Source organism: Ursus arctos, unplaced genomic scaffold, assembly GCF_023065955.2.
Source record: "Ursus arctos isolate Adak ecotype North America unplaced genomic scaffold, UrsArc2.0 scaffold_10, whole genome shotgun sequence".
NCBI lineage: Eukaryota > Metazoa > Chordata > Mammalia > Carnivora > Ursidae > Ursus > Ursus arctos.
The window spans coordinates 14,496,227-14,510,242 of record NW_026622764.1 but is presented as its reverse complement, the minus strand read 5'-3'; the positions used below and the strand labels follow the sequence as shown (position 1 = coordinate 14,510,242).

General features: G+C 43.7%; 2 protein-coding genes across 8 annotated transcripts in view; one reads left to right on the top strand and one right to left on the bottom strand.

The window, feature by feature from the left end:
* Positions 1–1,494, top strand: part of CLDN10 (claudin 10) — a 110,595-nt gene extending 109,101 nt beyond the window's left edge. For all 3 annotated transcript variants that reach the window (XM_057307653.1, XM_026493481.4, XM_026493480.4), the window contains exon 5: positions 490–1,494. In XM_057307653.1, the coding sequence (XP_057163636.1) occupies positions 490–613 (124 nt within the window). In that variant the 3' untranslated portion in view covers positions 614–1,494. The remainder of the gene's footprint in view (positions 1–489) is intronic.
* A 1,353-nt stretch (positions 1,495–2,847) lies between these two features.
* The window catches only part of DZIP1 (DAZ interacting zinc finger protein 1), a 50,005-nt gene continuing 38,836 nt past the window's right edge, over positions 2,848–14,016 (bottom strand). For all 5 annotated transcript variants that reach the window (XM_026493483.4, XM_026493485.4, XM_057307652.1 and 2 more), the window contains 8 exons: positions 12,075–12,217; positions 11,467–11,629; positions 10,863–10,992; positions 10,214–10,267; positions 8,201–8,394; positions 6,854–6,984; positions 5,507–5,681; positions 2,848–3,930 (listed from right to left, as the gene is read on the bottom strand). In XM_026493483.4, the coding sequence (XP_026349268.1) occupies positions 3,854–3,930; positions 5,507–5,681; positions 6,854–6,984; positions 8,201–8,394; positions 10,214–10,267; positions 10,863–10,992; positions 11,467–11,629; positions 12,075–12,217 (1,067 nt within the window). In that variant the 3' untranslated portion in view covers positions 2,848–3,853. The remainder of the gene's footprint in view (positions 3,931–5,506; positions 5,682–6,853; positions 6,985–8,200; positions 8,395–10,213; positions 10,268–10,862; positions 10,993–11,466; positions 11,630–12,074; positions 12,218–14,016) is intronic.

The window sequence follows — 14,016 nt, the reverse complement described above, 5'->3', positions numbered from 1 at the left end:
TGGTCAAAGTCGGGAATCTATAGCGAACGTAATCTTAAATACAATAAATACAGCGAACAGAATAAATATATAGTTAAAGTTAATTTCAAAAAACAGAGCTCACCCTTCTTACATTCCAGAGCCATTTCTGTGAGCTTTCTGCTTACTGGGGGCACATTCTTCACCGTGGCCTCACCGTTTTCACGTAGGCAGAAATTCCTGATGAAGGTCACTACGGTCCCCCGGGGCTCAGGAAGATGAGTTTTAAAAGAGAAAAACTGAACAGGTGAACAAGCCATGAATTTCTTCTGCTGAGATTCGCACTGACGCACTAACTGTTCAGAAATGACAGTGAGATATTTGGGGGGAGGGGGTGGCGCCAAGAGAGAAGAGAGAAAGCTCACTAACAGCAAGCAGGGGAAGTCTGAAACTTCGCTGGGACAGAAGCAGGGGGTAATGGTTTCTGTCCTCCATGTACAGTGGGACCCACCACACTGTTTTGCCTTGCAGAATGGGATACGCATACAATGGGGCCACGTCTGTCCTGTCTTCTCGGACAAAGTATCATGGCGCAGAAGGAGATTTTAAAACCACAAACCCTTCAAAACAGTTTGATAAAAACGCTTACGTCTGAAAAGAGCACTGCCGCAAGCTGTCTTGAGTTATTGTAAAAGTGAACTGTTCACCAAATGATCCCCCCCCCAGAGCCCTCCTCTAATTCACACTCTAAACTGTTTTTAAAACATGAATTTGGAGAATTTGCTGATCGTATGGATGTAAATGTTCTAATCATTTTCTGTTGTGGCTTTCTATAAAAAAAAATAAACAGGTTATTTACAGGATTTGTATATATTTTATACATTTATAGAACATGGGAAGTTTTCAGCACCAAGGGAGCAAGTATTTGTAATGGAGCCTCCTTGATCATTCAGACACGGCATTCTTTGTCCCCGTGCCTTGTTTCTTTTCCTTCATGTATTAAACGGAAGGTGTGTAAGGAGTGGTGTCTTGTGAACAGTGTGGGGGCAATCTGAGACTGTTCCTCAAAAGATGTGTGGGTTGAACGGACAGGTTACTGGCTGTGTCGCGATGACTTCCGGTTTCTTACACCTGTTTGTCGCCACTGTGATTCTCAGTGACAGCTCAAGGAAGGGCTAATGGGGCCAAGACATGGCCTGGCACGTCCGCCTTAAATAACTGCTTAGGCTCCTCTGATGCAGAAAGCAGATTCTGGGCTGGAGCGTCAGCACGAGCCTGGCCAGAGACGCTGCTCATGGCTGACTTTGGAGCCAGCCGAGGAAGGTGCCAGAGCCTGCGTGGCACCTGCCTCGCTCACGACCAATGGGTGAGTTCCCGTGTGTCTCTCGGGCCCTGTGTGTACAACCAAGCTGGGTAATGGAGAGACTTACAATTTTTCAAGGCATGTAAGTTGTCCCAGTGATCTCTGAACGGCGTGGAAGACTTAAGAGGGAAAATCACATTATTTGGAGATGCTCAATGGGAAGAAGAGGAAATAAGTCTGTTACTAAAAAAATTATATATATATTATATAGATACATATATAATATGTAAAAATATATAAAACAAATATGTAATGTATAAAATATATAAAATAATAAAATAAATGAGTATAGAAGTATATACTATATATATAATATGTATAAATCTCTCTTCTAGGGATATAAATGAACTGAAAGCTACAAGGGAGGGGTTAGGTGCTGCAGGCCAGTGTGGGGAGAGGATGTTACAGATGTGTGTTTAAAACCAAGTTTTTTGTTCAGAGCTGTGCTGGTGAAGGTGATGTTTAGATTGTGCTGAAGTGTTCTAGCTCCTGAAGAATTGAGGGAGAGGATGCGGGCGGGAAAGGACAGAAAGCTCTGTCGGGAACCACACACATGTGAGCTGCCCATCAGCGAGGGGAAACACAGGGTCCAAAGAAAATCTAATGAACCCCGGTAGTGTCCAAGGTAGTGTCCAAGGACAGCGTGGCAGGATAAAGAGAGGAGTAAAAGGAGTGGCTTTTACAACATTGATGTGACTTAATTTAAATACTGGGTTTGCGTAGCAGAAGTTCATCCCATCCCTACACCCCCAGGATTTCCATCAGGAGTGAAGACGGGGAGCTTAGGGACTGGGGGAAAGCCTGCTCTTGTCACTTTCTAGTTGTAGGGCTTTTGGCAAGTTACTTACTGAGTCTGCATTTGTTACCTCTTCAGCACGAGGATGACGGTTATCTCTGCGTCCCAAAGTTGTTCTGATGAAATGAACTAATGACAAAGCAAAATAGGGGCGCCTGGGTGGCTCAGTCAATTGCGCTTCTGCCTTTGGCTCGGGTCGTGATCTCGGGGTCCTGGGATTGGGTCCCGAGTCAGTCGGGCTCCCCGCTCAGCGGGGAGTCTGCTTCTCCCTCTCCCCTCCCCCTGCTTGTGCGCTCACTCTCGCTCGCTCTCTCGCTCACTCTCTCGCCCAAATAAATACATAAAATCTTAAAAAAAAAAAAAAAAAAAGCAAAATAGACCCACATTGTTCAATAAATACCTGTTGAAAAAGTGACCGAATGAGCAGAGTGGCCCATGTGCCTTTTTAGGCGCAGTGTGGCTTTGGCGTGCTGCGTATCTCTGTCCTCCTACATGGAAATTTGATTTGGCATTTATTAAAGCTCTTACATAGAAAGTGTGTTTCCATAGAATGGCCCCTGTGGGAAGTGCTTAAAAGGGTGCAAGTGGAAAAGTGAGAAGGACCCTTGGGGAAGGAAGGGGGAGAGGCAGACACCTAAACTGTTGTGACTTCAGATCAGGGTGTCGTGTGGCACAGCTAACAGGGCAAGTCTAACCCCCCCAAGTTTAGCTCAGAACTCATCCTTAATAACTCAGCCACAGTCACGATGATGTAAGGGAGGGCTTTACTTGAAAGGTTGGCAAATAGAAAAGAGATCCAAAACCCAACAGACCCTTAATTAAAATGTTACTTTTTTGGGGGAAACAGAGTACAGATAGTACCACAAAGTATTTAAAAAATGCAAAAAAACAGTTTATATGAACTTTCTGACCATTGACAATTGTTAAGAACAGAACTAACTAGTTTTGAGGTATTTTATAACATGGGTTGGGCATTTGAAAAAAGTGGAAAAAAAATCTACATACACATATGAATTCAGTAATGACTCAATTTTTTCTATTCGTATTCTGATAAATTAATTGACATTGAAAACAGCTACATTTTATTCATAAAGTATCCAAGGTAAAGATTATACTGCAGAAATGGTATTTTACGTTCCAAAATCATTGTTTAGTACAACATGCTTACGATGGCTCAAAGCAGCGTATGGTACACGTACTTCTGGAAAATGTATTTACCATGGGCCTAGCTATATTTTTATAATTCTAAACTTATTTCTACATGAAAAATAACCAATCTACTCTTAAGATTTCACTGATTCCACTAATTCAATTTTAAGCATACTAACAGAATTTTATAATAAAAACACTTCCAGTGTGATAATGGACATAAGAAAGATATAAAAAAAAGTTTTAATTCAAACCCAAACCTGCTATAAGTTTAAAAAAAAAATTCACTTAAAAATTAGTTGAAAAAATACACGTAAAGACTAGAGTACCGTTCTGAAGAAAAAAACTTTTTATAACTTCAAATGACACATTAATTTTAAGCAGCAGAAGTCTTAAACACCTCTACACGCTTCAAAATACCGTCGACAATGTTTGTGTTTCGGTACTGAATTGGGTGCTGTTAAAGAGACGCTTGTTCCTGAATGAGCCGCCTTGTTCCTGTGGAAAGACTGTGAGGCAGGAGCGCTCGAATCTTGCGGGAAGATTCCTGGGATCCCGTTGGCGTCTTCACCTTCTCTGAGCTGTGGTTATACATCTGAAGAGTCGCTCCAGTCGGTCACAGTTACCAGGCTGCTTTTCAGTGTGCTGGATTCATCTGGAAGTCCTGTGGAGGGAGAGAGAGAGGAGGAAGAGGAGCTTCAGTGATCAGACAGGACTGTCAAAATCCGTCCCTCACCGCTCAGCGTCCGGGTCTGTTGGCTAATACGCATGCCCCCAGCGCCCACAGGCCGTGATCTGACCACGGAAGGGCCACTTCCCCAGGATGCCATCAGGGACCCTTGTCTAGAGGCTTCCACTCAGCATCTCTGCGCTCAGCACAGGGCCAGGATTCTTCACCGTGCTCAGTAACGTCCTGTTGTTGCTACGGACTCTGAGTGACAGGTGGAAAGAAAGGAGACTGAGAGTGTAATAGGCCAAGGAGGAACCAAATGGTAAACATGGGTTTTCCAGGGTCGATGGGCTTCACTATGTATGAAGTTAAGAAGTGTCTTAAGCCACTAAAACAGTACAGTGTGGAGAACTCCACTTGAGTTTGCCTCTAGGCCTGTTTTCTTGGAGGGGTGTGAAGTCCTGCGCGGGGAGAAGAGAAAGGAAAGGTAATCGGAGCGTCCTCTCAGCCCTGTGCACGTACAGCCGCTGTACCACACACGGGGCCTTTGGGTTCTGTCAGAATGAAACTTTAGACAGCACCGGGTGGGAGCAAAGGCAAGCCTCACGTTCTGGAGGAGAGCAAAGGTGACTTGGAGGGCAGACACAGCAGTGGCTCACCTTACAGAGTGAGGTGGCGAGAGATCCCGCGGAAAATGGGAAGGACAGATAGAGAGGTTTGCACGTATTAATTTAAAGTTACAGATGGGGGCACGAAAACACCGAACGGGGGTCATGAGAGGCGCTGTGAGCGCAGAAAATGAGCCACACCCCCATCTGCCTTAGCAGGACCTCAACAGTTCATGCCTAAAGTTGGTGAGTCTGGAAACTAGTCTGACCTACTACTGAGAGATATGGTGGGTCTCGGGGCGCCACACAGACCCGAGGACAGGCCCTGCGGCTGGGGGGAGGGGCACAGACAAGCCCTTCTGGACGACCTTTCACCCTGCGCAAGAATTACTTTGATAAAAATGATAAATCACATTTTATACTTTTTAAAATGAAATATATTGAAAATTAAGTTACTGGACTTAGCCAGACCCTAGGACTCATCCAGGAACGATGTCAACTCCTGGTTTCATTTGTAATTCATCCCACTGGCTATAATGTTGCAACAAATCTTTCTTCAAAGAAAATAGGGAGAAACATTTAACATGTAAACAGATTAATACAGGAAGACTGCCGGAAGAATGGCCCCATTCAGGTGTAAGATCAGAAATTTTAATTTCTGAGAGGTACCTGCGGGAAGAGAATATTTGTATGGGCATTTCCAAAAATATTAAAATTTAAAGACTAAAGATCAGGTACCAATTACATAAATATACACAGATTAAAGGACTTTCAAAAGGAATAAATGTGCACAAAACACACGATATTTGTTATATCATGTGCTTTGTGAAAGCATCAAGACATTTGTTATACCAACAGTGTTTCTGTCTGATGGTATATTAACATAGCTTCATTAGATATTCTTAAAGATGAAACAAATAACTGGAAAATGGACTGAGCTTCAAAACACTCAAGCAGCGAACCTTCTCCCTTTGGCCCCTTCAGATGAGCTGCACCCCAGGCACTTGGCACTTGAGTAGAATTTGACTCATTCTTCACAGGCAGAGGTTCCTTCTGTTCTCTCCCAGTTTTCTTCCCCAGAGATCTTTCTTCCTCCAGGGATGATATGTCCCAGTCGTCGTCATCCACATCTGCGCACTGAAAGGAACACACAGACAGCAGTGAGCGTTTCTTAAAGACGCAACGCACGCTGGCGTCCCCTGGTCATTTTGTTGGCTAGACTGAGCCGCTGACGCCGAATGATCGGAAGCTGGCGAATCGCGGAGGTTCCCCGTCTGGTCATTTCTGGAAGGCAAGGAAACGGATTTGGAAATCTGTGTTTTGTAGGCAGACGGAGCCACCTCTTTGTTTCTTGCCTTGGAAATGTCCAGGTTGCCTACCTACTCTACCAGCCATGAATTTAGAAAATCCCAGAAACGTTACGCTGTAGCAGTAAAGTCAGGCTGCTCCACGAATAGGAGCTCTTACCTCTGGGATAATCTGACATTGAACCGCAGGTGAGGTCACACCAGGCCCATCTGAAAGGAGCACACATTTCTCCCGCACCCTTTCTAAGGAAGACACGTTGGCTTTCTCTTGAATGACGACTTTCTGTCATTTTTGACTTGTACGACACCAATGGCACTAACTAATGAGAGAAGTTTGACAAAATGCTCTGGGCCCACACGTGCACAGGAGAGGAGTTAAATCCAAGAAAACAGCGAGCAGTACTTGCACACCCGGTCAGCACAGATAAGCTGCGGCCAGACATCCAACAGGAGCTCTCCAAACACAGAAGCACTGCGATGTCCTGGGTGTTGGAACTGCTCGGAAGGTGCTAGGGCCTCTCCTCCAACCCCGGGAGGAGAGCTGGGGCTCGGACCTCATCTCCCTGATGCATTTCTCCTCCACCCACTCCAGCTCCCAAGCGGGGCTAAACCCTGAGAAGTCCCTATCTTACTGCCAGGTCACGCCTCGGACTCAGGGCTGAGTCCCCCCACCCCCCAGGTTCCAGCCAGTCACAAGTATCCATGTGCAAAACATCTCATACTTGCACGTGTCCAGCCAGACTTGTGACAGGAGTTTGAAAACCTGGAAATCCTGTAAAACACGTGACGCCTTCTTACCCGCAGTCGTTCCAATATCTTTGATTCTCTACGGAACGGAAAACAATGCAGTAATACTGCAGACAAGATACGGTACACGTCTCAACCTCTGCTGTCCTAAATTATATTTGTTTTATATTTCACTACAAGAAGTACAATTATTAAGGTATATTCGTTAAAAGATGAATTTCTCTGTATATGTTTAGCAAGCAAAAGTGATTTCACCTTTAGTTCTTCTTTTAAGTCTTTTTTGATGAACGCATCAGCAACATGAATCCCACCAACTGGCTTATTCACATTTCTGTGATTTGAAACCGTCTTTTCAACTTTTTCAGTTAGTGTTTTAATGGAGGTTCCTGTGTGACCAGAAGAAGATAGGTACAGTTAAAAAAAAAAAAAATTTGTTATCTTTCTTCGATTCCAAAATAACCTGAACAAACAACTTGGGAAGAGTCTAAGCTTTGCAAATAATCATATTTATTAAATTAAAATCAATTGATGTATTTTAGAAGTTGAAAAAAAAGAGACATTAATACATGTATAATTCCTTTTAGAAGAATCATGATCCCCTAGACCAGAAGCAACAGAGTGTTCACTTTTAAGTCAAGGAAGGATGGTCTCCTTCAAGCTGTGGTCAGAAACTGTAATTTCAGGGAGGTAGTCTGTAGGACTGGAATATTCATCTGGGTATTTTCAAAATCAATATAATTTTAAAATGAATTAGTTGTATCTTACATAATTACGTAAACATGAATATAAACTGCATATAGTACATTAAATTATATCTGATAGGTTTAAAATATATAATTTTTAAACTGCATTAAACAGAATTTCTTTTTTAAGAAATGACCCTCGATCCCCACTTCTCTTGGGCGCATGGTCAGCAGCCCCACGCTTGGATCTTACGTTCCTTTGGAATTGCCCCGCCTCCCAGGGCAGCACAGTGTAGAGAACAGTGTTCTTGCAGACACCCAGGGTGTGGGTTGAATTGCGGGCCCTCCCTATTCATATGATGATGTTTTCACCCCCAGGATCTCAGAATATGACCTTATTTGGAGATAAGGCCTTTAAAGAAGTATCAAATTAAAGTGAGTTCTTTAAGGTGGGCCCGAATCCAGTATGACTGGTGCCCTTATGAAAATGGGAAATTTGGACACAGACGCGTGACCGGGGGAGGGTGACGGTCATGTACGAGCCAAGCACAGGAGCTCAGACCAGATCTTTCCCTCGGGGCCCTCACAAAGAACCAACCTTGCCACCCTTGATTTTGGCCTTTTGGCTCGAGAATGGAGACAAGACATTTCTGTTTTAAGCCACGAGGTGTGAGGTACTTTGTTCCAACCGTCCTAGGAAATGAACACAGCCGGGCACCCCCCTCCTTCCTCTCCTTCCACCCGAGCCCCAGGGACTTGCTAAGCCCTGTGCATCTTCCTCTAGCAGCAGTGGCTGTCGGATTAGCCCCACCCTCGCCTCGCACTTTCCCCGCTCCTCCTCCCAGGGCTTGGTGCCCGCAGTTGCAAACCACTGTCTTAAACAAAATTTCCAGAAGGATTTTCAATGACCAGAGCTCACCTGTGGGCTTGGGAGAAATACTGGAGTCCTCCACTTCACTTCCCTCCGTCCAGTCAGTGTCACTTCTGACAACGCTCTTTCCAAAGCTACTCTTGTTGCTTCTGGAGGACGGCACAGGAAGGACGTCTGGGGATGTGCATGCCTGGATGAGGTCCTCACCGTCCAACTCTTCCTCCGAACTGAACGGAGGGGTCCTAAACAAAGGAAAAGCCAAGCAAGGGCACTGTTTTCGCGCTTTGGGATTTGGGGGGAAAGAAATCTTTTCTGTAATAAAACTACTCTTTTAAAATAGCGTCATTGCTTATAACTTACCTCTACACTGCACTTTATGAAGTGCTTTTATATACACAATCCCATTTGCTTCATCACATGAATTAGCACCCCACTTTAAAGTGGGTGGGGGATGGGCTGGGTGGGGGATGGGCATTAAGGAGGGTCCTTGTCGCAATGAGTACTGGGTGTTGTGTGAGGTGATGAAGCACTGGATTCTACTCCTAAAACCAATATTGCACTGTATGTTAACCAACTAGAATTTAAATTAAAACAATTTTTAATTAAAAAAAATTTAAAAATAAAAGGGAATTGTCTATGCATAATGCACATATGGCTGACACTATTATGTACACTTGGAAACTGCTGGGTGAGGGTTTTTTTTAGCCACAATTAAAAAAGAAAAATTAAAAAAAATAAAGTGAGATAGAAGTTCAGAGCAGTGTTCGTTCATTCAAGAATATTCTTTGAGCACTTAAATTCCAGACAATGTTCAGTCATATTATGTCCCATGAAATAAGGCTCTTATGAGATTTTGTACATGAAAAATGCTTTTGAAGGGTAAATCATTTTGTTGTCTCTATTATGTTCTGTTTATACTGTCCCTACTATATATATTTTCTCTACTATATGTGCACAATGTCTCAAGAAGAGATATTTATAGCATTAATACCTCCAGAAAAAGTCGATGATGAAATTCAGTTATGATAAAATCAGTTTTACTTATAATTAATAATAATAAAGTACCTATAATTTATTAAGTCCCCATTAAGTGCCAAGCCCTAAGGCCAAGACCTTTTCTTTTCTTTTCTTCTCTTCTTTTTAAAATATAAAGCTTTTAATTTTTATTTATTTTACTTTTTTTTTTTTAAAGAAGGCTCCATGCCCATGTGGGGCTTGAACTCATGACCTGAGATCAAGAGCTGTGTGTTCCACCGACTGAACCAGCCAGGCACCCCAAACCCTTTTCATATATTCTTAATTTGTAGAACTGTCCTGTGGAAAAGGCAGCATCATCCCATTGAACAGATAAGAAAATAGGCCTAAACAGATAAGCAAGTCTATCAGTGGCACACAGTTCATGAGTGACCGAGCTAGTTTCCTTAGTATCCTAAGAGGGCCCAAGACTGCAAGGTCTAGGGCCATTATTGACTTCAACAAGGGACAAGAGCACCACAATATCATCTGACTACACTATTAAGGATCCAGCCACTAAAAGACAATATCGTTCATGTATTTATTTATTTACTTATTTATTTTTTAAAAGAATTTATTTATTTATTTGACAGAGAGAGACAAAGAGAGGGAACACAAGCAGGGGGAGTGGGAGAGGAAGAAGCAGGCTCATAGCGGAGGAGCCTGATGTGGGGCTCGATCCCAGAACGCCGGGATCATGCCCTGAGCCGAAGGCAGACGCTTAACAACTGCGCCACCCAGGTGCCCCAACATCGTTCATTTAATTCATCATGCTTATTGAAAATTATGGAACATGGAGGGGAATAATGGAAATGACTTGGGGCAGCGGTCCCACTTCTTAGTGGAGGCCACAAGGTGATAAGCACTACTGACTCACAGAAAGTCTGAGAAAGAAACAAAGACATGTCACAAAGGAGTGACAAATTAATTGTGATGTTTAATAATTAGGGCTTTGGTTAATCGCAGTGTACATACTAATTTACAACAAAACGAATGTTCAGGGGAAAGACCTTTTTAAACGCCCTCTCCCCACTCTCAAGTACTCACGTAATAGTGGAAGACTTTCTGGGAAAATGATCTTCTATGATATTTTTCTTAATTCTAAAACACAAAAGAAAATGATTTCTAAACTGCATGACTGAATAATGTCATTTAATATAAATTTCTGTGGAATGGGTGATTTTTGCTATTGAACATTTGTTAAAGAGGATAAGCAGCAAGAAATGTGCTGGTACCAATGACAGGCTGGTGGGAACTGGAAGCGTAATTCTGCTGGTCAAACACTGTTGTGGGTCAAATGTCTGCCTCGCCCACAAATGCACATGTTGAACCCCTAACCCCTCGGGACGCTCTCCAGAGGTTGGGCCTTTGGGAGGTAACTACGTGTATTTGAGGTCATGAGGGTGGGGCCCCCATAAAGGGATTAGTGTCCTTTGAAGAAGAGGAAGAGGGATCAGACCTCTCTCTCTCCCTGCCACGTGGGGACACAGTGAGAAGGTGGCCATCTCCCAGCCTGGAAGCAGGCTGTCACCAGAACCCAACTGGACAGCACGCTGATTTTAGACGTCCAATCTCCAGAAGTGTGAGAAAATAGCTTTCTGTTGTCCAAGCCACCTGGTCTATGGTATTTGTTACAGCAGCCCAAACTGACGGGGATAAACACGAATACAAAAATTTTAGGGTCAAAAATACTCACTTTGGGACAGGCGTCTTATCAGTAAAAACAGGTCTTTGTCTAACCAGTTGTCTGCTTCTGGGAGGAGGCTGTACTGCCTTGGGGATTTCTCCATTGGAGAGGGTGTCCGCCTGAGGAGCGCTGTCCTTATCTGGAATAGTGGCATCATTCGTGAGTCTCCATTGCCTTCGTGAGCAGTGAGTGAAAAGCACAAGAAAATACTACCATACGGTCTACGCTGGCACTTGAAACCAACAAGCTCTTGGCTGTAGAGTCCACATGACAGGCATTTTTTTTTTTTTAAGATTTATTTATTTTAGAGAGAGAGAGAGAGAGAGAGGAGGAAGGGGGAGAGGAAGCGAGAACACCCAAGCAGACTCCTGCTGAGCACGGAGCCCGACATGGGAGCCAATACCAAGAGTCAGACGCTCAACCCACTGAGCCACTCTGGCACCCCAGGCATTTTTAAATATTAAAATAAAACCCAACATGCAACATATAATGGTCCAAACAGTATTAGACTTGCCAATGAAGTTCTAAAGTTTGCAAACCATTTAAAAGTATAAAAGGCACTAGGACGTCGTTCCTACTGCAAAAATGAAATGGCAGCCAGTAACGGGCTTACCTGAGGGCAGTAAGGCTCTCTCCTCAATTTTACAGCTGAGCTCATGTTCAAGGAGCGCTCGAATTTGCTGCATGTTGGGTAGTTGTCTTTCTCGTTCATGTCTCGCTGATTCCACAGTTCTTAGCACCCTACTGAAGTGATCGCTTGGAATTCCACGTATATCCTGAAGCAGTAAAATCTGAAGCTTATTATCCTGGGACGGCCTTCATTTCATGAACATTTGTCAGCATAAACTGTGCCGACCTCTCGTCCTTACTGCTGCATGCGAGGTAGGGGACACCCCGACATGCAACACACTATTCTGGCCTCAAGAGGAGCTCCCGGTGCAGTGGGACATGGGGGGGGGGGGCTGTGGATGAGTGCACGGGACTGGTTAGTGGTGCTAGGCTGCGAGTGCCAGGGCTGAATGCACAGAGAGGGGGTGTGTGTGTGTGTGTGTGTGTGTGTGTGTGTGAGTCTGACTAACCAACCATGCAAGCTGGGCCATCAGGACAGTGTGAGTGCACAAGGACAGAACGGACATGCCTTCCTCTCTTCTCTGATCCTTCCCTATTGAGGAAACAAAATACAACACAACGAGCGAACGTTCCTGAAATGAATGAGCTTACTGCATTAATCCCCAAGGTTTCCAGTTTCTCTAGCAAACTCTGCTCCAAGACGCTCCTTATTTCCTTCGTGAGGGAGGGGTTATTTTTCAAAACTTTCCTTAAATGGATCTTGTTGTTATTTAATTTCTGTTCGTTCTCCCTTCCTGAAATAAGGTTTACAAAGTGTGTTAAAAAGTTAAATACATAGTACTGTATGGTGACTAACATAATATAATAAAAAATCTTAAAAAAAAAAAGTTAAATACATAAAAGCTCTAAGCAGAAAACGGCAGAGCGCCACTTTTAAACAGCAAGCAAGCATTTTGTAACGTGATAGGGCTTTGGATGGTTCGATCATTCCACACCGTACATGACACTGGAGCATCACAACTTTTAAAACTATCCTAAGTTGGCTTCAACACTCGGTGTCTTTAAAGACTCTTTCTTGACCCCTTAACTAATTCATTACTAGATGAGTAATGTAAGAGAAACGTCTCTGCGGAAGCACAGTAGAAAAAACAACTTCTTTAGAAGTTCAATGGTTCACCCTAAAATTATTTCCCTACTTTCTGAAGAATTCATCTTGCCTAAATTGTTAGAATTTATGTATCATTTTTTGAAGAAGCCCGATTTATATTAAAAGTTTTGATTTGATAAGTTCAGTAGAAGTTTATATAAAATTTCAAAAAGTGAAATTATCCCTCCCAAAATATTTATCAAAATGAAAAAGAGGTTAAACAAAGAGTCTTAGGAAAAGTAGATTCTGTTTAAAACAACTTATAATTAAAAGCAAAGAAAAAACTAACTGGCCAGATACTCTGAACTTTTCCTTCCCTGTTCCCCTTTCATTTCCCCACTAAAAAATGTGGAGTTCAAGAGCATTTGGAGAAGGGGCGTGACTACGCGACCCGGAGGAATGGAGTTCTACGTCAAAGCAGAGGGAGGGCTTGATGGAAGAGGCTCTGTATTGGGCTGTTGAGACCCTTAGTGAGCGTCCAAAGCCAGATCTGGGAGAACACGACGACAGTGCTGTCATTTTGGAGTCTATTCTCCAAACCGGGGCATTCCACCCAACAACGGTTGTGCCGAGTGCCAGCGCCGAGTAGGTCTGGGGCGGCAGGGGCTATGGTATTTTGAGGCCCGGCCTCACCCACCCCAGTAGATGGGAGTTTTAGGGACCCACAGCATTCGGACTGACAGAAGATCCGCAGCCAAATGCCCCAATGTCTCAGACCTTCTCTCAACCCTCGTTCAAGTCCAGCAGTAAAGAACATTTCTGTTCATTAATCAACACTTTGGCTGAGGGCAAAAGTAGGCAAATTACTGTGTGTTCGTTAAATAAGAGGAAAAATCCTGCATGATAATGCTTTTCTATAATTTGGTACTGCGGTTTGCGAAACCAAAATCAGGAAATTTTGTGAGATTATGTATTAGTAAAAATCAGAAGTAATCTTAAATTTTTGACATGCTGCTTTCTCACCAATGTTTTCCAATATTCTGGAGCTACCTTAAAAAAAAGCACTTCTGGGGGCACCTGGGTGGCTCGGTTGGTTGGGCGTCCAACTCTTGATTTCGGCTTAGGTCACGATCTCAGGGTGGAGGGATGGAGGCCCACATCCGCCCTGCGCTCAGTGTGGGGTCTACTTGTCCCTCTCCCTCTTCTCCCCCCACCCCGGCCCCGCTCACACTCTCATTCTCTCTCTTTCAAATAAATAAATAAATAAAATCTTAAAAAAAAAAGGCACTTCTGTCCTAGGAACAATACACCAAAACCTGCAGGGCTTAGCTGCAGCCGTGGCCGTGTCTTCGCTCTGGCTGCTAGGTGGCCATCAAGTGTAGAAAACTATGGCGAAGAACGAGAAGAGGCATTGAGAATTGCTTGGGAGTCATGGTGCTACCACAGAAACAGACACACCTCTCGCCCTGTTTACACAAAGGGAATTTTGGGGCCAGCACCCAGGAT